This window comes from Diadema antillarum, unplaced genomic scaffold, assembly GCF_040938485.1.
Source record: "Diadema antillarum isolate AM-2024a unplaced genomic scaffold, OU_Dant_1.0 seq00000031_RagTag, whole genome shotgun sequence".
Classification (NCBI taxonomy): domain Eukaryota; kingdom Metazoa; phylum Echinodermata; class Echinoidea; order Diadematoida; family Diadematidae; genus Diadema; species Diadema antillarum.
This window is the reverse complement of record NW_027271147.1, coordinates 276882-303809: the sequence shown is the minus strand read 5'-3', so window position 1 is coordinate 303809 and position 26928 is coordinate 276882. Positions and strand designations below refer to the sequence as shown.

Sequence of the window (26928 nt, the reverse complement as noted above, 5' to 3'; positions counted from 1 at the left end):
CAGGCTGTAACCACACTATTAAAAGAATTTTACCACAGGCATGATTGCTTGTGTTCTAACAAGTAGGTGAGTGAAGACATAATAGCATGCCTCTAAAGTAGAGGCATAATAGTAGACAAGAAAATTGCCCTAAAGCAATACTTTGACAATCAAATTTCTCACATTTTTAGCAATGGACACAAAACTGCATTAATTTCACATACTAATATTTCAGTGTGCGGCAGAAGATGTTTTTTTCTCAAATTCACCTTGTCAATATATAGAGAAGAATGCCATGGAATTTGCATTGTCAAACAATAGGAGTCACAACTATCGCATTTTCCGAAAACTACTTCCTGTTTAAGATGTGCCAATGGTACATCTATACAAGGAGTTACAATGTGATGTTCATAGCAATTTGACTCTGTATTGACACAGCATGAAAGTATTCTCATGGGAGCTACTGCTTTATGCACAACATAACATCCTTAGTGGAGGTATGGTTCATTCTAGACATGTGCATTCACAGTTTCACTGACAAAAAGTTTATTTGGCTCCGTGATCCATACAATAAGCACAACAATTAGAAACATTCAACAAATGAGTAGGCCCTACATATTCTGGCTCTTTCCTAAAATCTCCCCTCTTCTCCCCCTAATCCCCCCCCCCCCCAAGAAAAAAAAAAGACATCAAAAAATAAACCAGATAAACAGAACAGAAAAACGGAGGCATAAAAACTACCTAGATATTAGAAAGCATCCACTAAGGATAAAATATGTGTAAACCACAGTAGTTAAGTACACTGGTGAGCTGTGCACAAAATACATTGTAGCTGCATTTCAGTATTTCTTTTTCCCTATAAACACTGCTGCTCAGACATAAGGGAGGTGAGCCCATGTACAAAATACTTTGTTATTTAGCAGGGTGCCTGCTTGCTTCAACATTGGGATGGGACAGAACAGGCTAAATGCAGGATCCCTGTCAAAATATTGACCAAGTAATTATCCAAACATGGACTGGGTTCCTTGAAAAGTGGATGAGTGACCACTTTACTGACCCAAGGCCACAGGAAATGATGGGCAGTGCCCTCCACTGCCCACACATGAAATGCGCAGCTTGACTATCCATCCTCAGCAGTCTTGCCTCTTTCAAATTATCACATCATTTTGATTTGATGGGGGGTGGGGGGAGGGTGGGTATCTTCGTTTTGACGCCCCAGGTTTACAAAACAAGCTTGCAACTCACTCAACAGACAGAGGAAGTGAGCTCAGATGTTGCAATTACTTCTTCATCCATGCCACCAAGTGCTTGCCTCCATATAAAGGGGGCATTTCAGTGAGTGGCAAATGTTTGCGAACGTATTAAATTCTAGGGAATTTTAAGTTTCGCTAGGGTTCATTAAGAGTTGTAATCAAATTCGTAAACAATTTATTGTCGCAAAGAAATTTTGAACACGTTCAAAATTTCTTTGACAATGAAAACTGTTTGCAAATTTGATTGCAATTGTTTACAAATTTGATTACAACTGATAACGAAAGCTGGAATTCCCTAGAATTTGCTACGCTCGCAAACATTCGCAGGTCAGTGAGATACCCCCTATACTGACCAGAAGAAGGCCATGCAGCACACACAAACCTACAGATTGCCGATAGGTAGAGGGAACACTACCTGCAGTATGTACCTGCATAAATGTTAACTACTGAAAAAAATACAGGATATCAAATAATTTTTGCTATCCATTTCAAGGATATTGGTGAAATATTTCCGGGGAGTGATATCACCTTCTTTGTGGCTTCAATTAGCAGGATACTCTCCATTTCTCTTCTTGCTTGTTGTGTTCAGAATGCAGAACTGGATATTCCATTGCCTGGTATCTTGAATCACAAACTAGGCCCTATATCCCTACAGAAGGATCCAACCCTACAGTGTGCATTATTTGTTTTATAGATGTTGATCCCCACTGATAAATGGGTGCTGTTTGCCTTGGTGGGGTCCACATTTGTGGTGGTGCCCTGAGCTGGAGACCACATTAACCCTGACCACATGTTTATTTGTTGATACAGCTCTTAGTAGAACTGTAGTTTACTCCTCCATGCACTGTGGCCTGCAAAGCAAAGCCGCAAACTCACACGTAACACAGTTTCAGTGAACTCCTCATGTGACAGTAAAAAGCAATTCCCCATACACAGTCAATTATGTATGTATACTGTATGCGCATCTCCTGGCTTGCCTTGGTACGGCTCTCCAGCACTGCTACCTTCTTTCATTCGGCCGTCCAGTGCGGCGACTGTTTTTCACTACATAACTATGTAGATGCCCAGGAAAGCTATACAAACAGTTAGTGACATAGTGTTGCCCTGTGGTCTGTGCAAGCCTTGTGATGTACAATTGATGTCAGCAGTACGACGTTGCAGTTCAAGACTGTTCTGAATTCATGGCAACACAAAAGATGTTTCTCCCACTTACCCACATGGGCATTCAGGCAAGGGCACAAACTGTTATTAGACAGGAGCCCCTTTCATATCACTTGCCCAATAATGACTTTTAGTTCCTCCCCCATGCAAGCTGGTAATTGGGTTGATAGAACATTAGTGTTTGGAATTGGAACATGTCTCTTGTTCCAGTGCAAATAGCACCAATCAATCAGTGTCAATGAAAAACTAGAGTGCAGGAACCGAAAGGTTCAACTTCAAATGTGTTTTACATCTAAACACATAACTTATGATATGTAATAGCTAAAAATATGGTTTTGCTTTCTGCAGCAACTTGACATTTTTTTTTTAATGCCAGACAGCCAAAACATTACATTTTGTGAATCTTTGATTACCAAGCTCTCATTTCAATTTACTGTATTCCTGTCCATCACATCTCAAAAGATCTTCCTGATGTCTTTTTACACATGTTCATAAGAAACAATTCTGTCCACCACTATCCAACTCGCCAGAGTGACGCTTATCACCTTCCACGAACTCGAACAGTTTTCGCTAAAAACACAATTATGTATACAGGTCCTAAATATTGGAATGATCTCCCAACAGAGGTTAAAAGCTGCTTGTCATTATCATCCTTTAAGCGTAAACTCAGACAGCATGTATTGAATAGCTACAACACACAAGTGCACTAAAATTCCTTTTTATTATGCTGATGGCTGCTCTGTTATACTACTCGGTTGTTGCCATGTGAACAGACTCATGCATATACACTTTAGTTGCATGCTCTCTCAAATTCCTTCCCATCGGTGTTTTTCCTTCCACTTCTAGTAAGACCATGGTCGTGTCGCATAGTTTCCCCTCCTTTCTTTCTTTCCTTTCTTTTATGCATCATTGCAGCTGGCTGGTATATCACATATAGGAATTGCAATTGATTCATGTTCTCCATTTTTTAAATCTTTCCCCGTGTCTATGGAAGCCGGAATGTTTAAACCCTAATAGTACTTAAGTATTCACGTCATTATCACTCCCATGTCTAAATTGCTATGAGAGCAACTACTATAGTGTGCAGCATGTGGTTACTTGTTCTCATTTTATCACACACATAAATACATGTGAGAAGAATCTTCTGAGCCCCGAGTACTAGTCATTCTCTTTTGTTTATCATTACTTTTGGTCTTAATTGTACCCGTGCTCCTCATCCTGTTCCCCTTACTAGGCTTTTGTTGGGACCTACACTCAACAAGCTTTGCTTTTTAGTAGGTTCCATCGTATTTCTCTTCGCATCTTTTACTTTGATTGAAAATGACACATCGACCGTTATGTATTACTTTTGTATTCCTATTTCTTCATGTATATATCCAAGCTGGACATTCTGTATTATATTTTGTTGTATACCATGTATTTTCCATCGAGAAATACGAAAATAAATTGAAATTAAAAATTGAAAATTGACAATTAAAGACCAATAATTTTACTTCACACTCTCCATACCACCAGCAACTTGTTTGCATACTATCTCAATAGCATTATGAGATTGTGATCGTAAAAGGGTTAATGCCAGATGCACAGCAGGGTATTCATGACTCTGACTTTCTCCCTACCACTTTGTGAAAACACACCCAGCGCTATCAAAATGAACCTAAGTCACCTCTGTTTATTGTTTACCATTCCATGAGTCCAAACACAGGAACCCATAGACAATAGATAGTACAGCAACTGATGTGCCGTATGTTCTCTGATACTTCAAAATGTTGACTTTCGGCTCTTTGGCATTCCATTCTGCTGAATCTAATATCCTTGGGTTCCATTCCATTAAAAAAAAAAGTTGCAAAATGATAGCAACTCTTGCTGCATTGGCACGCGTCATGGTAACGACAAGAATGCTGCTTCCTGATCGGCTGTGGCTGTGAGAAGTTGCCATTCTAGCAAGAATTTCCACCATAACTTATTTTATGAAATGAGATCTGTCTGACTGTTATCCTAGTAAATGATATTAATAGTTTGTAAAGTCTTCAAATTATGAGTGCTGTATCACCAGTTTATCTGGTTTCCTTTACTCAAAATGCTGTTGACTGCACGTCATAGTTTATGCAGTGTTTTTGTTTGTCTGTTTGTTTGTTTTCAACAGGAATGACTGAATTTGCTAACAATCACAACAATGCATGTACCTCAATTGCAAACTGTGCATGAAAAAAAAAAATCTCCACAACTCATTTGATATCTACCCAGTGGATAAAAACAAACATTTGCTGTGGCAAGGTGTATAGTTGCAAGGTTTATAAACATAGATACAAAACTTGCTATCAGTATTCGAAGCCTTCAGACAACTCCCATATCTCTGAAAACACAGACAGATAGGTCCTAGATGAACTACCCCAAAACACAATGCGTCCAGCAGAGGGGGGGGGGGGGGGGGGGGGGGGGGGGGGGGCAATGAGGCATAACAAGTTGATTCACAGGTCAAATTTGTCCACCAAACTAAAATGTACTCTCCTCAAACAAGAGGGTACAACTCCCAGTTCTGGACCTTGACATAGGGTTCCCTCTACCACTGACTGGGTCAATGACAATCAATGTATGATATTCACAGCTGTACCAGCCATACCTTTTTGGGATCCATATTAAACCTGGTTCTCCCTGTGTTCATCTGTCTGGTCTTTGCATCAGTTCTGCGGACAAATCAAGAGGTAGATGACAGAGACAATTTGTGAGATACACATGTTCTTCCAGGGTAGTGTCCTTTTTTCTTGTGGGGGAGGGGTGGTGCTGTTTTTACCACAGTTTCTTATAACTGAACATTAATAACCACCAAAACAAGCAATTTGTTTTGAGCACCAGAACAAACAGTTATAAGTACGAGACAAAAGTGTAAACCTGTTTTATTACATCAATATCAGAGATTTATCGTTAACTTATGACATGAATTACTTTAGCAGCTGAGTATCATCTTTAAAGGAAAATTCATATTCATTTATTAAAATGAAAGCAGGAGTTCATGTGGGTTTGTTTTCGTCCTCCCAGAGTATGTCGAAATTGTTCATTTCAGTCACATCGTCATGACGGCAAAGTTACTCTCTCAGTATTGTTCATTTGTATTGGAAACAAAATGTCACTAAAGTGATATGATAAGCACTCTACCACAGCATACATGTTTGTTTGTTTGTTTTTTATTTGGCTTTGCCCAAAATCTGCAATGGCTGAGATGGGGAAGGGATAGGGTTGGGGAGGGAGTAGAGATGGGGAAGGGGTATGGTTGGGGATTGAAGACAGGGGTGGGGTAATGGATGGATGGAAATATATGGGGAATTGTTCGCAGTTCATCTCACCTGCTGTCATCATAGTCCATACTCTCCAGATCTGCATTGACATTGGCAATCTCCTCCTCCAATTCCTGTGTGAAAACAGACACCAACAAAAACAGCTTTAAAGAATGGTAGCCATTTTATAGTTATCATGAATATCTACGATTTCTTTCTTTGAATTCAAAGTTTGTTGTGTCTAATCACAGTATATCAAGAAAGGAAAGATGGTAAATCTTTTGAAATTAATCATTGTTTTCAGCATTTCTATGTACCAACGTTACCAACAATGGAAAGACATATTCTTTTAGAGCAAGTGGCAGGTACTTTCAAACTTTCTCTCCAACTTTTGTCCATGACATATTGGGAACAACATTAGCAAGGGCAGTGTACTTCTTTTCATACATGGGGGGGGGGGGGGGGAGGGGAAGGAGGAATTTGATGTTCCTGTTCAGAACCACTGGGGAAATAAAAACAAATGCAGTATGTAACATATTCTTTCATCATGCCTCTGGAAAATGCTCATCTGGCCCCAATTAAAGACAAGATGTTGGAGCAAACAAGGCCATCATCATGTGCAGGGACAGGCAATTTTTCTCTCGTCATCTCGAAAAATCGTCATCGCGAATTTTCGCCCACGGAAAACTTTGCACGGATGGCAAATTTTTTGCCAGTGGAGCATCACAGGGTCTCAATGAGGCGAGGCAATTGAAGCCTGGCTGGTTCCTATCACTCCTGATTGGGCGTCGGCCAGGATGAGTCTAACATCTGGTCCGGAGGTCAGGGGATGATTGAGGAGATTCCCCCCTCCCACCCCCCCCCCCCCCCCCCACCCCTCAAGAAAAAAGGGGAGGGGCAAAAAGAGCAAGATTTTAGGAAGAGGTGACTTTCGTCTAATTTAATGGTCATCTGTTGAGGAGATTAACGATTCCTGGTGAAACACTAGTCGTGGACAGATGCAGCCTAGCTCAGCTTTCTCACACTCAAACAAAAGAAAAAAAAAATAAAGATATTGAAAAAGATTGAATGGTATTCAAATTAGACTCAAGACAATTCCCGTATATCAATTTTTACACTGATCAAAGTTTTGTCAGCCATTCCTATCTGATTAAAGATAAGAAATTGGACTTGTCGCAGAAGCATCCTAAATCCTAAGATCATCTGTGAAAATTCAACGGAAATGGTAGCAACACATCACACAGCGTACTCTGCATATTCTTTACAAAGAACTCGCAAATCACTGACAATGACATGGAATCATACCTTCCCATACAGTAGGCCTATACCACTGAACAGTCTTCCATGATGCTATTACACGCGGAAAATATCTTGTAAAACCTTGTCAGCATTTTTAGCCTCCAACTACTCTTCCACAACATGGTCTGCTTCACAGCTAAAACCTGGTCTAGAAATATGTGGTATCTGTTATCTCCTGTTAGATAAAGCTTTAAATTGTACAAAGCAAACATGCCCTGATAACTAGCAGCAAAGACCACACACTTCATCGTCCCATGCTCTGCTCTGTCCATTGTTACGCTGATAATTTTTCATTGAATGATAATGAAAACAAAATAAATTCTGAATGAAACAAAAGCAAACATTGAGTTAACCTGCAGACAAAATCACATGAATGCTCAGAATGCAGTGTGTTTACCTTGTGGGAGTTCTTAAAGTGAAACTGTCCAACTCACAATTGCACTAAAGCTAATGCCAATGTGAACATGGGATTGTAAAGTTGTTTGCAAATGTACGCATCATGCATAGGAATAGCTTATCTGTAAAATAGGTGTGGAAAGAATCAATGATGAAACTGAACTTGTAAGTTATTTTAAAGGACTTGCAATTAAATGTCATTGACCCCACGTCAAATGTAATACAATCACAAATACACAATACAGTGAGCCACGGGGGCACTGTCTGACTGACACCTTGGTAAGGACAAACACGTAAAACTAACATTGATTCGCCAGAGCTATCAAAAGGTTTCCATTGTTTCAGGGTATTAACTGACCACGCTCATATCCGAACAGAGATAACTGATTATATCCAGCCTTCATTTTCCAAGAATGAAAGCAAAAGGAACGAGCAGTGTGTGCACTGGTGTGTCCTTCTGTAAAATGACAGCCAGTTGTAATCATTGGCATGTATACAGTGAGAAAAATGAGAATAGTACATTAAAGAAAATGCATTTAAGAAAAATCAACCACATATTACGAATCTAAGGAATTCTGCATCAGCAAGCCAACAATCTAGACTATGAGCATAACTACTCTCATTTGAGATTGTACATGAGGATATCTATGCACCTATTGAGCAAGAAAGCTACGAGACTCGAGATAGACTGCACATTAACTTTGCCCAGCTCCCTAGCTAATACAATTGTACTCAGTTAGTAGTCTGTGTATTGAACAAGAAAGGAAAGCACCAAATTTTCTACAGCAGCTGCTTACTGTCAAGACACATGCACAACTTGAATGTCATGGCACTGTCAAAGTGCTTTGGTTTCCCCAGGAGGTGCATTGAGGCATGAGCAATTACAAATTTCATTTCTCCCTGAGTGAATCGAAAAGGAAGAAGAAGAAGAGAAGAAGGAAGAGGAGAAGGAGGAGGAGGAGAAGAAGGAGGAGCAGCAGCAATTATTTTTCAGGACTTTTATACATTAGATAGCTGCAGCTTGTGCAACAGTAGGGTTACTGCTGTGTCTGGTGAATAGTCACCACAATAAGTTCCTTGTGTGTGTCACATCAACCATGATATTAAATCATATTGTGCTAGGCTAATCTTCTTACAGATTCACATTTGTGTAAAATGCGATGACGTGTGTGAGATTTATTAAAGAGAAATATTCATCAAACATTCCGTGTGTGGTGAATATAATTATGAAGGACATCACAGAGGCTGGAAGATTGAGCTAACCTCATGAATAATGCGATGTCACTTGAGACATCTAAAGCTGTGAATGTCTCTCTTGAAATGAATTGAGACATTATTACACGAACTCCAGAAACGGCAATACAGGTTACAAATAATATTGCAGGTTTTGTTGCTGTTGTTGTTTTTCTAAATAGCCTTTGACTACATGTATCCACTCACCCTGCATACAAGTTATTCACTGCCGACTGGAACTCTAGCAGACAACATTATGCATAGAATTCACGCCACACTAAACTGCATTCTACCGCATGCTCTACTCCATTGCATAGATCCCTTTCCACCTCTCCCTTTCTCAATCTCTCATTCTCTAACCTCAGTCTGCATTTTTTTTTTCAACCCAATATAACGAGGAGGTACGGGGATCTGGGAATACCGCCAATTTCGATATGCAAGGAACACAAGAAATTGGTTGCAGACTGTGATATTCTCCAAGGCTCAGTATCCTACAAAATATCCAAGTGAAGATTCTATTAAAGAAGACCAAGGAAGAGTTTGCTGGATCATCTTTTTCACATCGCCCTCTCCACAGCAATATTTTCAGTGGTCGCTGTCATAGCCTCAGGGACGACTTGATATTTCAATCACATCAATAAATGACACTGACCTAGGATTTGTTTGACTACTGCATTATGTGCTACTCCTCCTCCTCCCGCTTCGTACCTCTTCCTCCCTATTCGACCTTTGGTCCTTTTCCTTCTCCCCGTCCTTCACGTTCTCCCTTTTGTCTTCCTTCACTTTCCCCCTTTTTCCATCTTCCTCATGATATCATTAAAGCTTTGTCAATGTCGTCCCAATATCTTCTCTTTGGGCGCCTTTGCAAGGAAAGTCGAAAATATTTGGACAATTTCTGCAATATCTACAGGAGAAGAAAGTGGTATTCCTCTGAGAGCAATCCTTGCAGTGAAACCAGAAATTTCTGCACCCATGAAACTTTTGCAGATTCCGCAAGGAGCCAAGATTTGCGATATAGATGTAAAATGCACATTAAAGTTTTGCCTGCACAATGCATCGAATGCCAGCACTGGCCATTTGCGAAAGTTTCATGCCGTGAAAAAGGCTGTCGGCTCCAACCTGTGAACGTTTCATGCTGCGAATGTTTCTGGTTTTAGAGCAACTCATGCAAAAAAATTCGGAAAAGATCACACGTTTCCTACAGATTAAAGGGACTGTACAGTACTAGTTGAGGTAGGGATTCATGTTTTGAACATTCCTAAGTGAGATAATGAAAAGCCTCTTATGAAATATGAAAGAGCATGTAATTTTAAGAAGGATTCAACGTTTATTTGATGAAAATTGGTTTTCAAATGGTTGAGATATCCAAAGAAGTGGTAATAATAAAAGGCGACATGCCCCAACTTTATTAGTATCTCTTTGTTTCACCTTGTTTTTTGATATCTCGGCCATTTCAAAACCGATTTTCATCGAATAAACTTTTGATACCCCTTAGAACTGCATGCTCTTTGACATCTCATAGAGTGGTTTCTGAATATCTCACAAAACGTTAAAAGCTAAATCTTCACCTCGACAAGAACTGTACACACCCTTTAATGTGTGAGTCTCCTGCAGCTGAGTCACAAACAGCATTGTAACCCCCTGCGAACCCCCTCTACAGCACATATCTTATAGAGACAAAAGGGTTTGGTAATGTCAAAGCCATTGTCGGTATGATTGCTCTCGCAGGTATTGCAGCCATTTTGATGGATGATTTGGGAGAGGTGGTACTGTATTGACACCACAGAAAGATTGCTCCCCTCGGAGTATGATTATTTCGACACTTGCTTCCGTTTTCCGGCAATCACACCCAGAATGATCCCTCTTTACTTCAAACATCCATGCTGTAAAGTTATTGATCTTTGACTGGCTGTTCCCTGGAGAGGGTGTTTGTTTGTTTTTGTTTTTGTTTTTTTTAATATCAGTTTTTCGGGGTGTGTTTTTTTTTTCCATCCTGAGCAGTAAAGGGTAGAAATTGTCTTAATGGTGCATTTCTAAACAATGCTATTTCAAAGGTTAAAAACCCTTTTTTCTATTTCATTTTTCTCTTTTCTTTTTTTTTTCTGGGGAGGGGGTGAGGGTTATTCTAAATGTTCATTTGGGGTTGAGGGTTAGCTTTGGGTCTTGGCTTTGTTTCTTCTTCTTTTTTTCAAATGAGTTTTTTTTAAATTTTTCTTTATTTTAATCAGGTTTATATTTGAATGTGTGTGACTGGGCCTTATGAGCCAATTTCCTCTAATCATTTGTGGTAAAGGCTTCTACACGTAAGCTGGAAACTATTCTACACAGTTTTTACGTACGCTTTCTCTACTTACCTAACATGCAGTCAGTAATGGAAAATTGGTTGACCTATACCCTTTTGAAACAATGTTAACAATGGTACGCAAGGCAAGGACTATAGTGATGTATGATTTCTTATTTCTTATTTCTTTGTGTCAGGGGTGCATCTAGGGGGAAGGGGCAGAATGGTGTAACATAGTTATAGGTCACTTTGAATTGCAGCGTGTATGTCATTGTGTCTAAAACTAGTGCAACTGTAATCATTTTAAAGGTTGCACGTGCTCTCACACTACGAACCACGCAGAAAGTTTTCACCGCGAGCAAAGAAGAAGACTTTAACATGTTAAATGCTTCTTTCATTAGGCATGTGGCCTTTATTGTTGGTCATTGATTATGCAGCTGCCTGCATGTGTCCATACAATTACGGGATGATTTATTTGTCAGCATTAAAATGGGCTAATGCAAACATCCTAGGGAAGTCTCGAAGTAATTGACTTGGTCACATGATCATGATGCCTTCTGCATACAACACTCCACTTTCAAGAGAATGTTGCACAGCTTTTACTCAACTTTTAATATGTAAGGGAAAAAAAAACCTCTTGTGTCAAGTAAAATTGGCAAATAAATACACTTGATGCCATTGATTCAGCAACAGTCAAATCATGTGGGCTTAATGGTGAAAAATATGCCCCCCAAAATAGGTATTTATATACACAAGTAACTGAATATTAGTAAAAATTGTCACTGCAATTTAACATGCAGACTTCGTATGAGTTCTGTAAACAAATCATTCTTCAATTTATTAAAGTGTCATTGAAGTCTAGTGATCACTTTGTAAACAAATTAACAGTGTCTGAAGGCAAGGCGTGTAATGTTATACAAATGATGCACAGGATAGAGTGCGTTAGTGTAGGCGTAGTGCACTCGAGGGTATTTACAATTGTGAAACATGCACGAGGCGAAGCCGAGTGCATGTTGCACTACATTGTAAATACCCGAGAGTGAGCTACGCCTACACTAACGCCACGAAATAATCCTGTGCATCATTTGTTTTATAAAATGGGTCGAAAATTCGAAAACAAACATCATTTTTCAGCGTTTTTCACGTACCTTTGTGGGTCAAGACGTCCGAAGATGTTCGTCCCAAACTTTTACGCACGTCGCACTCGCGGAAGTCCCGTACATACAGTATAAGTATAATGGGGGGTTGGGTTTCCGGACACCCGCATGAAAACTTACTTATTTTACATAGAATATGCACCCTTTACCTTAAAGACTTGATATAGACTCCTCATATAGGCCTACTAGACAACATACTCTGAAAACGGCGTGAGAATTAACCTGCTAAATCGTTGGATTTGCTCTTCAAAGTGACTCCATGTACGCGTCCGGTCCCATAACGCTTGGTCTACTGTACTGTACAAAGTGTACGTATAGTACAGCATACGTACGTACGCCACATATGTTATGCACAAGGGAAGACAGGCCGGCCGGCCGGCAGCCCGAACTAGAAGTTGTTTACAGGATTGACAGCGCGTACGCGTATGCATGCAATTCATCAAAGGAGCCGCCGCGCGCACAGACGATCGGCAATTTACCATAGGATTACAGGCAGTGCAGTTGTACTGAAGTAAAGGAAGGAGGTGTGTCTCATTTCAGCGCTTCCTATTGGCTACATTCTTGAACCCATTTTATAATATACTAATGATGCACAGGACAGAGTGTGTTAGTGAAGGTGCGGCGCGCTCGAGAGTATTGACAATGGTGCGACATGCACGAGGCGCAGCCGAGTGCATGTTTGCAACCTTTGTCAATACTCGAGAGTGAGCTGCACCTTCACTAACGCCACGAAATAATCCTGTGCATCATTAGTTTTATAAAATGGGTCGAAAACTAACAGCATTATTCACGTACCTTTGTGGGTCAATACCAGTCAGCTACATGTAGCACTCGCTCAAAAGTCAAGATGTCCGAAGATGTTCGTCCCAAACATTTACGCACGTCGCACTCGGAAATCCCGCACACTGATAAGTACTGTACGTACGTATAAGAGTATCCGTACGCCACGTACTGTTATGCACAAGAAAGGCCGCCGGCTGTTGTGGCAGCCCGCGGCCCGAACTAGAAGTTGTTTACAGGATTGACAGCGCGTATAGTAGCGCGTGACGCACTTGTAACAACTGATTGAGTGCGCACCGCTAGTGTAAAACATTGTGACGTACGTCAGGCCAGGGAGGTGGAAGAGAGACTCTTCTTAGTGCTTACCTGAAGAAAATAATGCACGCACACGTGACTCATTTCAGCGCTTCCAATTGGCTACATTCTTGAACCCATTTTATAATTTGGTTTAAAATAATAGGCAACTTACAAAAGTAGGCATGCTGCATCAAATTTCAGGAATACACAATAATCAATTCAGACATCCATTATAAAGTGACTTGCTGATATCTGAGACTGCAGTATCTTTTTTCACTGCACTCCCAATATTGAGTTCATATTGGACTGATTCATTAGTCTACAAACTGTAGTTTCCAGGACTATTTTCTTTCTGGACTACATACCCTTATCTCCTTGAGGAGTTGCTGCTTGGCTCTGCTTATGTCCTGCAGCAGTTTCAGCTCCGTCTCTGTCAGATCTGAAAGAAGGATTGTTCACAGAAAGGTTGTGATTTGATTGGTGAGAACACATCACATGGACGAGAATGAGGCAAATACACATACGACATCGTCAACGTCACAGCACATGAAAAGTCACGGCAAATCATTTCATTCGCATTCAGGAAATGTTAACCCATTGAGGACGTACCGATTTTGCTACAAAATGCATTTCCCATAGACACCTGCCTGAGTATATTTGGGACTTGTCCTCAAGGGGTTAAAATGCCTCACATGTATTATTCACGGTTGTACATGACAATTGTGTGCATGAGCATAAACCTTGGGAGTTCTGACTTACATGGAATAAAAGGCGAGGAAGCCAAACTGGGAATACAAATTATATGATTGCTGCCAACACTGTAAACATCTCACACGTTATACAAAGCCCTCTACCCAATGTCATACAGTATACATATCTGAAATGGCAGTTGCAGATAAAGGTCTTGAGCAGTTTGCTTTAATTGTCCTATGTTTCACTGATCTGTATGGTGCATAATGTACACGTACTTGCAAGTACAAGAAACTTGTTTTCCACCACTTTAGCAATTCATGCTAATTTGTTTTAATGCATTGAATGATATACTGGTATTCAAGGTTTCTGTAACATAAACAGCACACATATACAATCGCAGAGACTCCAACCCCAAGCACCTTCTGATCGGGAGATTCTCCCGTCTGAAACCCCTAGCAAACGGGAGACTCCAATTTGATGTGCGCAAAGCGCACATCACGAGCATAAAGCACGAAGTTCCTTTCGGTCCAGGGCCCGCTTAAGGGCCCTGGAAGCTCGGTTCTAGATATGCTCTCTTGTGCTATCTAATGCTTATTTTGCAACATACAATGATATTGAGGTAAGAAATCATTTCAAGTGGGAGACACAGAGCCAGGGCGGGAGAACGGGAGATATTGCAAAAATGGGCTTTAGGCGGGAGATCTCCCGTTGAATTTGGAGTCTCTGCAATTGTACCAAGTAAACGTTGCGAATACACACCAGCAGTAATAATGACAATGTGTTACAAAATGTGCGGAGCATATAGCGGTAGGCCTATATTAAAATGTACACTGCAGTTGCAAAACAGGGAATAGAACAGAAAAGAAAAAAGGAGACTAGATGCCCCATCACAATGCCTTTGAAATCATTACCAGCATCTGACAGCCTCAGTTTGGGAGCTCCTGTGATTACAAGGGAATGCTTGGGTAGGCAATCCAAATAAATCCTGTCAGCTTCATTGGGCTTGCTGTATTCCTCAGAGGCCCTACCCCCAACCAACACAGGGAGCAGGTGATGTAAGGAGATGGGTTCCTATTCAAGACGATCCCAGAAAAGCCCTGGCCTTTTCACGATCATTGTCATCGTTCTTTTCTTCACTTCTGACAGGAGCCTCAAACGTCAGGAATCTCCTCCACACACATGGGTATATGCAGGTGATTAATCACAGCTTGTTTATTGTTAACTTCGCAAACTGCCCATACCCTACCAGCAGGCATTCACAATGGTGCTACCTCACTGATGCACACCCAATGAATGCAGCCATCTAGGATCCTATAGTACTCCTAAAAACCTCATCAAAACACAAAGAATACCCTATTCTTAATAGTCGTGAGAAACTCTGTGAAATTTCACGAAGCAAACAACTAAAACAATGTGAAGTAGAACAATAACTCCTTTACTTTCACTTTCGTCAGTGCAGTTACTCTTGGCATGTGTACACGTAGTTACTGGTGTGGTAGAAAAAGAAAAACACAACTAATCCGCAAAGCAACAGCATTGTGTGCTGAACTTCACTTTTGATTCCTGTGTACACAGTCTAACTTTTCACTCCCAAAGTTTACCATCAGTAATAAGGGATGTTGGAACCCTGACAAAGAAGGTTTGAATGGGGTGTATTTGCAAGGTTACGATGCAATATTTGTTCTCCTGGATGAGCGACCAAAGGTACTGGAGCAAGGAGTTGTGACATATAATGTATTCTATACCTGTCTAGATAACCTACTAACAAAGCACACCATTGCCAGGAGGAGCGTTCACACAGACTGGAACTTTGTTGACAGTTGTATCTGAGATCAAGAAACAGTCATCTCCGAGCAAAACAATACCTGCTGATTGACACTTCCAACTACTCTTCTCTCAAGCTCGAAAACCACTGCAAGTCATCCTGTCCCTTTCCATAAAACATAGAAGTCCCGTTCACATACACCTGAAATTACAGATTGTTGAAAACTGATTTTTGCTGTGCAATGCAAAAGCCATTCAGTTTTGTGTGTGGACAAACACAAAAACATAAGCTTGGTGACTCTAACTACATTTGTACATGCATCATAATAAGAATACATGTATCTGTCCTGCATTACTTTCTCTCTTTTTTTTTTTTGGGGGGGGGGGGGGGAACTCTCAAGACAACTTGACCAACTTGGTGTGTGTGAATGGCACACAAAGAAACCATCAATTATTACTATTGTCTTTAAAATCCCATAATGCAACTCGCCATATTAGGTCTGCACACTCGGGTGCCCGGAGTCACAAAGACACAATGTGGTCAAATACACATCGTGCATAGTGTGGAGATAAAAACTCTTAATTTGCAGCTGAGTGATTTTTGTTTCATTTTGTTCTGTTTTGTTTTTTCCTGTGTGTGAACAGGTGCGAATAAAATTAATTTTTTTACTCAATGATGCAAAAAACCGATAACTCCTATATAGGCCCTATGTAAATGCAGCTGCTGTGATGCATTGTACAATACTGCATTTAACTCACTGACTGTGGACACCTACATTTGTAGTGAGACTTGCACAAAGTCTGTGGGAATTTGAGAATCATACAGGAATTGAGTTAAATACACATACGGAAAGGCATACAAAGTGAATGTACATACCACAAGGAGGTGGTTCAATTTCCTTGACAAAAATGAAACAGATCCATTCTATTAAAACAGTTGAACAAAATTCAGACCTTCAGCAACAGACACTGAACTGATTGAGTGTCAAGAATAAAGCATTTTTTGTAGTCATTGAACAATTTGGTGGCTTGCGATAGTCAAGACTGGTTTTAGTCATATCCTTACAGATCTACTTTTAGTTGCACAAACTGCATTCACAAGAATGACCTACTTTCAAAGCAGTCACCACTTTCTCCTCACTTTTCTGTTTCTTTGCGGCTAAAAATTCATTGACTTTTAGCTTTCACCTACAGTATCAACTGCCTATAATCACTTTCCCAAATTGTCGTGGGTAATACAATACAAAGACCTGTCCATGATCAACAATAACCTTTCATCTCCACATGATTTTCATAGAGACATCACAAAAATATGACAGAATTAAAAAATGTCTCCAAGAATGTAATGGGGCCAGAAATGAGCATTATAATTTGATGTATTTCGTATGGTACAAGCATTGCACAAAAACAGTCAAAACTTTTTAAAGCATACAACAAACTTCAATACCCATGAAGTGTTCCAATTCTATGCTGGATGATTATGTGTTCATTACCATGCTTTTGATAATCATGCCAATTCACTCCTGCCTGTCAATCCAATATCAATTAAGATGGACAATTAATCTTTATACTTCACTGGTTTCTAGATCAAGTGAATATGTACATTGTATGCAAATACTATTTTGTACGCAAATGGCCATGCACACGTATGGACATAGAATATACATGTATACAGACCCATCCCTCCACCCTTCTAGAAGAAACAAAACGTACCTTTGAAAGCTGTCACTCACCACCACTTAACGAGAGAAACCGAGCATACGTGATCCAAGCAAATGTACTACTAGCGGACAATTGGTGCGACACATGAGTACTGTACCTGAGAGAAACTCATGATCATTCTTAAAACGACATTAATACCAGGGACTCTGGGATTACGGGAACCTACCATGGGTATTGCATGCTCTATAGCTATCTCTGGCAGCGGGAGGGTTAATCCCAGACATAACAGGGGCACAGCAGTTCATCTTTGGCTCCCTGCGTCTGGAATCTCGGTGGTATTTTAATGCGACCACTCGTTATCAGCCGAGGTTTGTCCGGTACAAGCATTTTGTTTTCCACCGGCAGCGAAGGAATACATAACATGATATAGGCCACAACACATTTCCATCTAATCCATGACGCTGGCTGGAGAGCTCTGCTGAATGACATCTACATTGTGCATCACAAATAGCTTGAATTTTTAGATAGGCTATTATCTATCACATCAAAACAATCGCATCACACATGTATACTAGTCCTCCCAATTCAGTTCTGAAGAACTGCATTACTGTTTCCTTCTTTCTCTCCCCCCTCTCCATTCATACCCCTCCCCCCCCCCCCCCCCCACATTTCCTTCCCTCTCTCATACTGAAAACAAATAATTAATTAACGATGCCTCTGGAAACTTAAGTAGTTATATCATTTGCAGTTTCCCACAGACCTGTCCAGACAGTAACTATTGGCATGGGTGACATAATTACAGGGCAAAAGTATTTATCCCCATAATGAAAGAAAAAGAAAGGGATAGTAACAGAATGTATGCTTGAATGCAACTGAATCCAGGTCATTTCAAGTTTAGTTGGGGACCTTAGTTTCACATGACACACATGACAGAAAGTGAAATTTGATTGCCTTCTGTGCCTGATGCATTCAGATGAGCTCTACGGTACTTTGTCATGTACAAGTACCTGAAGCATCTCCAAGAGCCTGATGTTTATGATTCAATGATAAAAGCACATTGTATTTGTCCTGGTGGGAAAACCAACCTCAAACCCCGCTCACACAGCGCTTTACGGCTTAATCACAGCCAAAACACGTCAAAAAGTGGTCTCCCGTGAAGCAGACGATGTTGTTCGCTTTGATGTCCAGTTTAAGACGAGCTACAAGCAGTCGATTTATAGACGTGGCAGGACGCGGGGAAAAATCTGAACGGCGTCGGACGCGGTAAAAAGTTTTGAACTGCTCAAAATTTTATTCCGCGGACAACCACCGGCGGCACACGTGGTAAAGACATGCAACACACGTGAAACACATGTGATAATCCGTGTTCCGCCAGTGATTAAAACTTGGGGAGACGCGGTAAAGACGCGAAAATTTAGCAGTCTGTCACGGGCAGAGCACGGTCATCTGATGCGTGTTACGCATTGGTATCACGGGAAATAGCGTGTGTTTAGCAGCTTATCGGTGACAAATGGATTTTTCCGCGTACACACATGTGGCTGGACGTGGTTAGCCGTGCTTAGGCCGTGCTTCAGCAGAGGAACATCCGCCTACGGCCATACCCCGTACAAAGCACGGCCGAACCAAAATTGACCAAAAAATTACCACTTACGACCACGTCCACCAGATTTTCATAACTTTTTGTACGTGATTTGGATGTGGAGTGCTGTGTGACCGGGGCTTTACACATGATGGAGAATTGTGGTGTATTTGCCCCATACAGTAGGGCCTGGCTACATGTATTATATAACACAAATACATAAATACATGTAAGCCTGAAGCTGGCAGAATACAAAATTTGTAACGTATTGTAGCTCCGAGACTAGTCGTACGAGCCCGACAAACACATGTAATACTAGCAAGACAGTGAATGATCCTTTTAACAAAATTAAATGTCCAATGGTGTATTTGTATGAAAGGACACTGAAGACACCAATCTCATAATTTGAGCAAACTCCAGCTTTCCACTTATATCATACACTTGAAGGGAAATGTTTGAGAGCTAGCCATGATCTCCAGTGTATTTTGGTTCCCAAGCACAACATCAATACGTGTACCTCACTTTTCTTTTCTTTTCTATTTTTTCATCAATACCTCACTCTCTCTTGCAATACTTTCATACCTTTCAATGCAGTGTGCAATAGATGCAGGTAGATGCAGTACAGTATGTGTAGGCTACATAGATGCAGGTACTTTTTTTGTCAGCACATTCTGTATTCAAGACACTTTTTTGAATATGATAGGGATGACAGTGCAATGTGCAATAATGCATGATACGTGACTGAGAGTCTATTATGCATACATTTGTACACGTACACAACATCAAGAGAAGGGCAAATTGACGTACTGTTCATTAGGTGGGAATAATTTCCCTGGTATCGCATCACAATTAGCTAAATGCATTTTTTATACCACTGCTACACAAAATATCTTTTGTGTCGTGCTCAGTTTGTTGTTGTGGTGTTTTTTTTTTCAATAGAAGTGTACAAACGACTATTTGAGATAATGTTCATCAGCTGAAATTGCTTATCGAATCTGAGTCAGAAATTTATTTCCAACAAGAGTCCAATAAATGACAGAATGTTACAACCATGTAAATTCATGTCCATGCTGAGTTCTTGACTTGAAGCCAAATGGACTTGCCCTGCACCAATGAAATGCTGATACTGTACTACCACATGACGCATTCCAGTCACTGATATCATCGATGCAGAACAGGGATACCACATACACGACACACAATAAGCCTCTATGTTTGCTGCTGCTGCTGCTGCTGTTGTTGTTGTTGTGCTTACCATGCATGGGGGCCGCATCAGAAAGTCCCTTCACAACTCAATGTCCCTCTTCTTAATGATTCGTAAACACCCCATCCAAAGGGAAGACTTTCACTTTTGGTGCCCAGTCCCGATGATCATCTCATTGATGTTAATCTCGTGCCATGCATCGATCGATCTACGCTGTCATACACACAGTGGGATACACTGTTGGTGCTGTGATAGCGAAATGAGCCCCACACATTGCAGATGTTTAAATACCGTCCTACGCACTTGTGCCTACTTGTATGTCCACGTATAAAACAGGCCTTCGAGTGGGCAGTAAAAATTGTATGTGTGGCGCTACCCAGGAAGGAAGTTAGCGGAAACCTGCCGGAGAATAAAAAAAATAAAATGGCCAACTTGTCACTGGGAAGCTGTAGCTCTCTCTCAATCTCTCCAGCTCTCTCTCCCTATCCTCCTCCCCCATCCCCCCCCCCCCCAAGCCTTTCACAATTTTCCAGGTTAGATTCTCATCCTGTTGAATTTTATAGTCACTTCAAAAAGCAAGGAATCATCAGGTCTGTTTTGACAATCCTGATGACAGTCTAGTGCACGTTGGTAAGAGTCTGGAAAAACAATCAATATAACTTTTTATGAAATTTATGCGTGCTAACATGACTTAATAAAAATGGCCAATTGTACGGTGTACCTAATCAAATGGCAAGGCACAATATGAACATATTGGTTTTATATGTAATGCCTGAACCCTGCTATTCAAGATCCAGCAAAAGTTACAACAAAATCATACTATGAAACAAGGTATAACCAAGTATTAAAAAGCAGATCTTTGTAAATGAGAATCTTGGACACTCATATAATGTACAAAATGCATAAATTTACAATGCTAACCAAAGAAACATTTCTGAAAGCTACAATTTATAGGCCTATATGGCATGGTGTTAAATGAGCATACATTCCAAAGGATGTACAAGCTGTAATCTGCAAGCAACTCCCATTATAACAAAGTCTTCGGGACAATTTTCTTTTGTTATATCGAAATTCATATATATTTAAATAGTTAAGCCTATATCTGAACAAATAAAGCATGTAAGATGATGATTTTTGGCCCCAAATTCTACTCTAGTTGTATCCAACATTTCGTTAAACCATGTTCTTTGGAACAGGAGTGCACTGTACTTACATTAAAATTTTAGAACTGGTTTTACTTGTAAAGAAATCCATTTCTAGACAAAGTCAATTTATCAATTTTAGTCATGACATTGCAAACATAGGCCCATTCATATCATTTATTTTTGCAGCTCATCTTTGTCATTGTGGCTTTAACTTCAAGTATAAACTGTGAGTATTGAATGAATCATATCAAGATGCTTTTCTAAATCTTTTCAAGCACAAAAACAACAGAAGCAGGATTTGAATGTGAAAAGGATGCAAAATATTCCATATGGAGATTCCCTACAAAGGCACTTGATACCCAAATCTGTTCCTTGCCAGGTCAGTAAAGCCATGTGCAATGCCGTTCTGATCTGCAGGCTTATAACTCTTGAGTCCTGAGTGGCAGAAGTTAGAGCCCCACAGGAATACTGGCTATCACCCCAGAGGTGAATCAAATAGCAACATTGACAGCTCGTGAAGACACAATTCCCCAAGTTCTTCTGACAAATAGGCTCAGTCAGAGTTGGGGCAGCCCGTGGCTATAAAAGATCACCAGCAAAACTTCAGCAATGGGGTCGGGCCTCTCTCTGCCAGCAGTACAGGGATGGCTATTGTTCCAGCCTGCCACCCATTGATAGGGGTTAGGCCCTCCCAAACAAATGCCCTCATTATTTCAACTCATGACTGCTCAGTCGCCGGGGATCAAAGCCAGCGAGCCAGCTCTAGAGGGGGTTTGGGGTAGTTTGTAGGCACAAACCCTTGTTGGTCGTATAGGAGTCTGCATGCGCCAAGACTAATACACGCACCACTACACTGCAGCCTCTCCCAACTTGTTGGGAGAAGCTTCAACACAGGGCCTATGGGACAGTGCCAAAGTGGTGCATGTAGTAGTCTTGGCGCAGACTCCTTTACGACCAACAAGGGTTTGTGCCTGCAAACTAGGTTTGGGGTACCCCAAGTATGTCATTACCAGTAATGAGGGAAGGAAGAGGAAGGCAGGGGGTATACGAGGGTGGCTCCTTCTGAAGCTTGTCCTTTGTATCAGATGAAATGCTACCATGCAAATTCTACTAAGGCCGTGTTTATGCTTCCCCTTTTTGGGCCAGAATCAGCGTTTTGATACGTGTTTAGTTCAAAACGCGGTGGAGTCCTTGCTCATTTTGATATAAACGCCGTTTCAAAACGTCGTTTCAAAACGCACAAATAAGTCGAAGAAAGTGAGCATAAACAGTGCTCCGTTGAACGGTGTTTTGAATCAGTGTTTCAAAACGTTGATTCTGCCTTTGCAAATTGAGCATAAACACACCCTAACTGCACGGGTGCTTTGAAGCACTGCTTGACACTACCCACCCCCCCCCCCTTCTCCTCCCTACAAACTCTAGTCTTGGCATCCACATAATATCAAGCTTCTATACAACACAGCAGCCAGAGCAAACATTGTCACATTCTGCTTCAACCAGCTACATTGTAGTCATAATATATTACCTATACCCTCAGACTGAAAGTCTGCCATGAGCTACGTTTTGTAGCATCATAAAAAAAAGGGGGAGGTTGAATGTCTGCGTGTGATTGCACACACAGCGAGGCAAATTTCAAAGAACTTCAAAGTTCAAGTATTGTATGGCATTATGAGAGTGACAGCTTCTAGTTTCACAAGGAGGCACGGATCACTTGTCTTGGTTCCTTGCTCTCTCTGACAGAGAGTTTCATGTGCGCCATGGTTTCATGTATGAACATCAGTAACACATACTTGCCAACTGGAACAATAGATTTGTATTTATGGACAACAGTCACTGCGGGAGAATGTTCACACCATGTGCAGCACAGGCTTGTACAGCAATGATGCATGCCATGAACCTATTTTGGGTTGCCTTCTCATGCAACTACAAATTTGTAAATTGAGCTCTACACAAAATCTGGCAACCCAAACCACCATAATCTAATACAAAAAAAAAAAAAGCAACCAACACACTAAAAGGCAGCTCATCCTAGTAGAAGCCAGATTGTCCATCTTACAAATGTTGTTTGATCATTGACAAGCATTTTTTAAGCATGATATTCAGTACACTTTGTACACTTCACGTCAGGCACAAATATATTAACATCAACAATATTTCGAAACACAAGCTGTAACAAAGGATATATCCTGACAATGATTTGGGAAATACATATTGTACACGTTTGTACATTACATCCTATTTTTTTTATATTTCTCTGAACAGTCACCATTAACATTTACCAAAATCAGGTCACTTTACATACAGATTTACAAATGTATGAATCACCCAGGCAACTTCATACCATGATTTCTCATTAATTTGCATAGAAATACTATGTGCTGACAATCAATGGAATTATGAAGACTGTGACATCCTTAAATATCCATGCTGGTACTGACATTCTGTATGCATTGTCAACTATCACACCTTGATTTCTTCTCTAATTTTGTATGCGTGAGGAAACTCATCCAGTCGGGAGGCGGTCTAAGCTCAATGCTGCATCGGGAAGAGTAGGAAGTGCAGAGATGAGTCACAAAGCCCTCTCTCCAAATCTAATTTTACTCATCACGAATTACAACCCATCAGATCACGAATCACGGCTCATACGCAGTATTACACTGACACTAATGGGCACAATGGTTTAGGCAAGCAAGCCGAGGTTACAACACAAGACATGATACATTGACGAGAATTACATGTATTGCGTCATTGTCTAGATTCATTTGTCATTTGTCAAAGTTATTCTTGTTTTTGCTGGATGGAACATAGGCCTACTGTCTTTTCTCTGATTTTTTATTGTCCAGTAGCATTCAGGGAAATGACAAAGTATTGCTCTTTACATGTGTGACAATCTACCAGCATGCTTGGTTTGTTTTGAATAAGAAGGGAGACATTTCAAATACTGTAAGTTTGTTTGTTTTTATTATTGCATATGTCAACCTGCATGCCCTACAGAATTCCTACATTCCTACCAAAAAAAAAAAAAAAATACTGTCTAATGGTGGTCCACAACAGAATAGACAATGCAAAATTTTATGAACAGGCAGTTGAACTATTGCCATCGGTAAATGCATTTCTACAAGTCACACACCTACAAAAATTTTGTACTGTATCTCAAACCAAAATTATCATCCTATCTAAAGGACACTGGAAATGAACTGTATAAATTTGGCACTCTGATTAAATGTTTACATTTGTGAAACAGTTTGGAGTTTTTCTTCTTCTTCATCTTCTACCTATTCAGTACAGTCCTTCCAGACTGTGTGTATCATTGTACTACATCTACTGTACTGAGTGTACATTGTATACATATTCCGGTATAGGGCTCAGCTACGGTAGATATTGCCACTTCATCATCACTAAATTTATAAAATGAAACTGCACAAACAGTCTTCTACAGTATGTCCAAAGTGTGCATAATATTGATAAAGGCCACGGGTGACTGGGTGTTCTTTTTCAATCATATTTATACAATTTTATACAAGTGTACAATGTATGTTTACTATCTCCTACAGAGGTAGGCTACTCATGCATAATAAATGATCAAGTGTCATGAACCAAACAAAAACAAAAAATGATAAATAAATATATAAATAAATACATAAATAAAAACACTCATAGTTATAATGTATCAATAACTTCTACAGTATTTGAAAGGTAAACTACAGGTTTTTAAGCACAAGTCAGGAAAAAAGGAGTACCGGTACCAGGTACTTGAAAATTTGGATTATACACGTTGATTTTGGGGGTTTTTTTAAATGAATTTGGGGACCCTTATCTTGAGTATACCTCAAAAATTCAAATTGTAAGTTACATATATTACGCAAAACCACAGAATATGAACAGACAACATCATAGATCATAACAACACTACAAAGAAGATAGTTCTTCGTGCAAGGCTACAATAAAGAGACATGATATATGCATTGTACTCGGTTCATCTCATTGTACTCATTCAATGAAAGTGTGAGCATTGCATCCATCATTCCAATATTTGCACCTTTTGGGAGTCAAAAAGTATCGTTTCACAAAGTACAAAACAGACATCTAACTTTTCACAGAGGATTTCATCTCATTATGATCATCAGAGAAAATGAATTACACCACAAGGCCTAGTAGGGTTTCTAACATAAGTATCATACTTAGGTATTGGTACTGTACATGTACAGTCACATCTTTTCAAGTCAGGATCAACTTCAGTTGTCAATGACATGGGCATTGGTGCGTGCATTTTGTATCAAGTACAATGTATTTGTGGAAACAGCTCTTCCTCTCGGCTGATTGACTGTTGATATTCCACAGCACAGGCACAGCACATGCGTGATGAACAGAGAGACCAACCAAGGTCTATCACTAGCTTAGTATCAGTTATCATCATCGAAACACTAACACAGTCAGAGAAGATTTTTATACAATATATAATGATAACAATTCGTAACAAATTCAAAATTTACAACATGCAAACACCAGCGAGAGATATTAACCATGCACGCCCTTTTAGACAAGCATGTTTGACCATTTGCAGCATGCGTGCGAGTTAACATTCAGGAGTACAGGGATCCTAATGTAGGGACTCGCAGCGGTATCAAGCATGAAACCTACCGGGGTGAAGCTGGGCGTCTATTGAGGCATACTCCGGATCGGGTATACCGGCGGGATATCCAACTCCGACCGCAACTGGAGGCATCGCGACCGGCAAGTTGACCGGGCTTTCCGTCATCATTTTCGGCGATAAATATCCAAAGAATGTCGACAAGCGTTTCTGTCACTACTCTGTGCTGATCATACGAGAAGTAAGAAATATCAGGGCTCCGGCAAATTAGTAGAAATCACTCTGATTTAATGAGCAAAGTCAACAATTCAGTCGCCCTACCACACAGAGTGTAAGCGCAGCGCATCACCTCGCTCGCTCCGATAACACGGAAGTTCCTGTATGGAAAATATGGTTACGTACGTACGTACGTACGTGTGGACGTGTGCGTGGTTTGTGTACACCGTACCGAACATAGAGCTACTCCGCCGCACACTCGGGTGGGTGGCTTGTGGGAAGATTGACTAGCACTCGAGAGGATAAAAATGAAATGCCGGTTGCATGATGAAGCCACCATCAGATGGCGCCCTATCAAATACCATTTTGTAAGTGATCAATGACGGGATACGAATAAGCATTCGTGACTGATAATAGGTTGATTGTGAACATATTATATAATTTATGATAAGTAAGAACGATCAAATGTTCGTCATCATACACACTTTGGACACAAAGCTTAAGCTGATGAAATAAAATTAGGTACTACAATTATTTGTTCAGAAGTCATCAAGTCAAAAATAAATTACAATATTGCTGGTTTATTCAGACATCAAGTCATGACCACCGTCTTGATAAAAGGGAAATGACAGCAAAATATTCACGTGGACTGAGTGAATGCAGCAAGTTTTAAAAAGCTTTAAGAAGTTAGATATTATGAATGTTTGTGTTTTCTGTGCAGCCGATGAGAAGAGCACAAAACAGATTGTGACACCATGTAATATGAAGAAGAATATAAAGAAAGTACAATGAAAATTCAACATCTTAATTTACTTTTCTACCATAAAGAAAGAGCACTTGAAGAGTTTGTTCGCAAAAACCGATAAGTACATATTTGCCAAATGGAGATATTTGCGATTAAAGGTCAAGAAAAAAAGAGAATAATAAGAAATTTTTGCTTCTTTTGACCATAACTTCAAAAAT

At 40.2% G+C, this 26928-nt stretch overlaps 1 protein-coding gene across 1 annotated transcript in view; it reads right to left on the bottom strand.

Annotated features, from left to right (window-relative positions):
* The window catches only part of LOC139725305 (cytohesin-1-like), a 75526-nt gene extending 49440 nt beyond the window's left edge, over window positions 1–26086 (bottom strand). Inside the window, exons 1-4 of the mRNA XM_071636393.1 lie at window positions 25800–26086; window positions 13477–13550; window positions 5738–5802; window positions 5017–5080 (exon numbers count right to left, since the gene is read on the bottom strand). Coding sequence (XP_071492494.1) covers window positions 5017–5080; window positions 5738–5802; window positions 13477–13550; window positions 25800–25920 — 324 coding nt within the window. The 5' untranslated portion in view covers window positions 25921–26086. The remainder of the gene's footprint in view (window positions 1–5016; window positions 5081–5737; window positions 5803–13476; window positions 13551–25799) is intronic.
* Window positions 26087–26928: the final 842 nt, after the last annotated feature.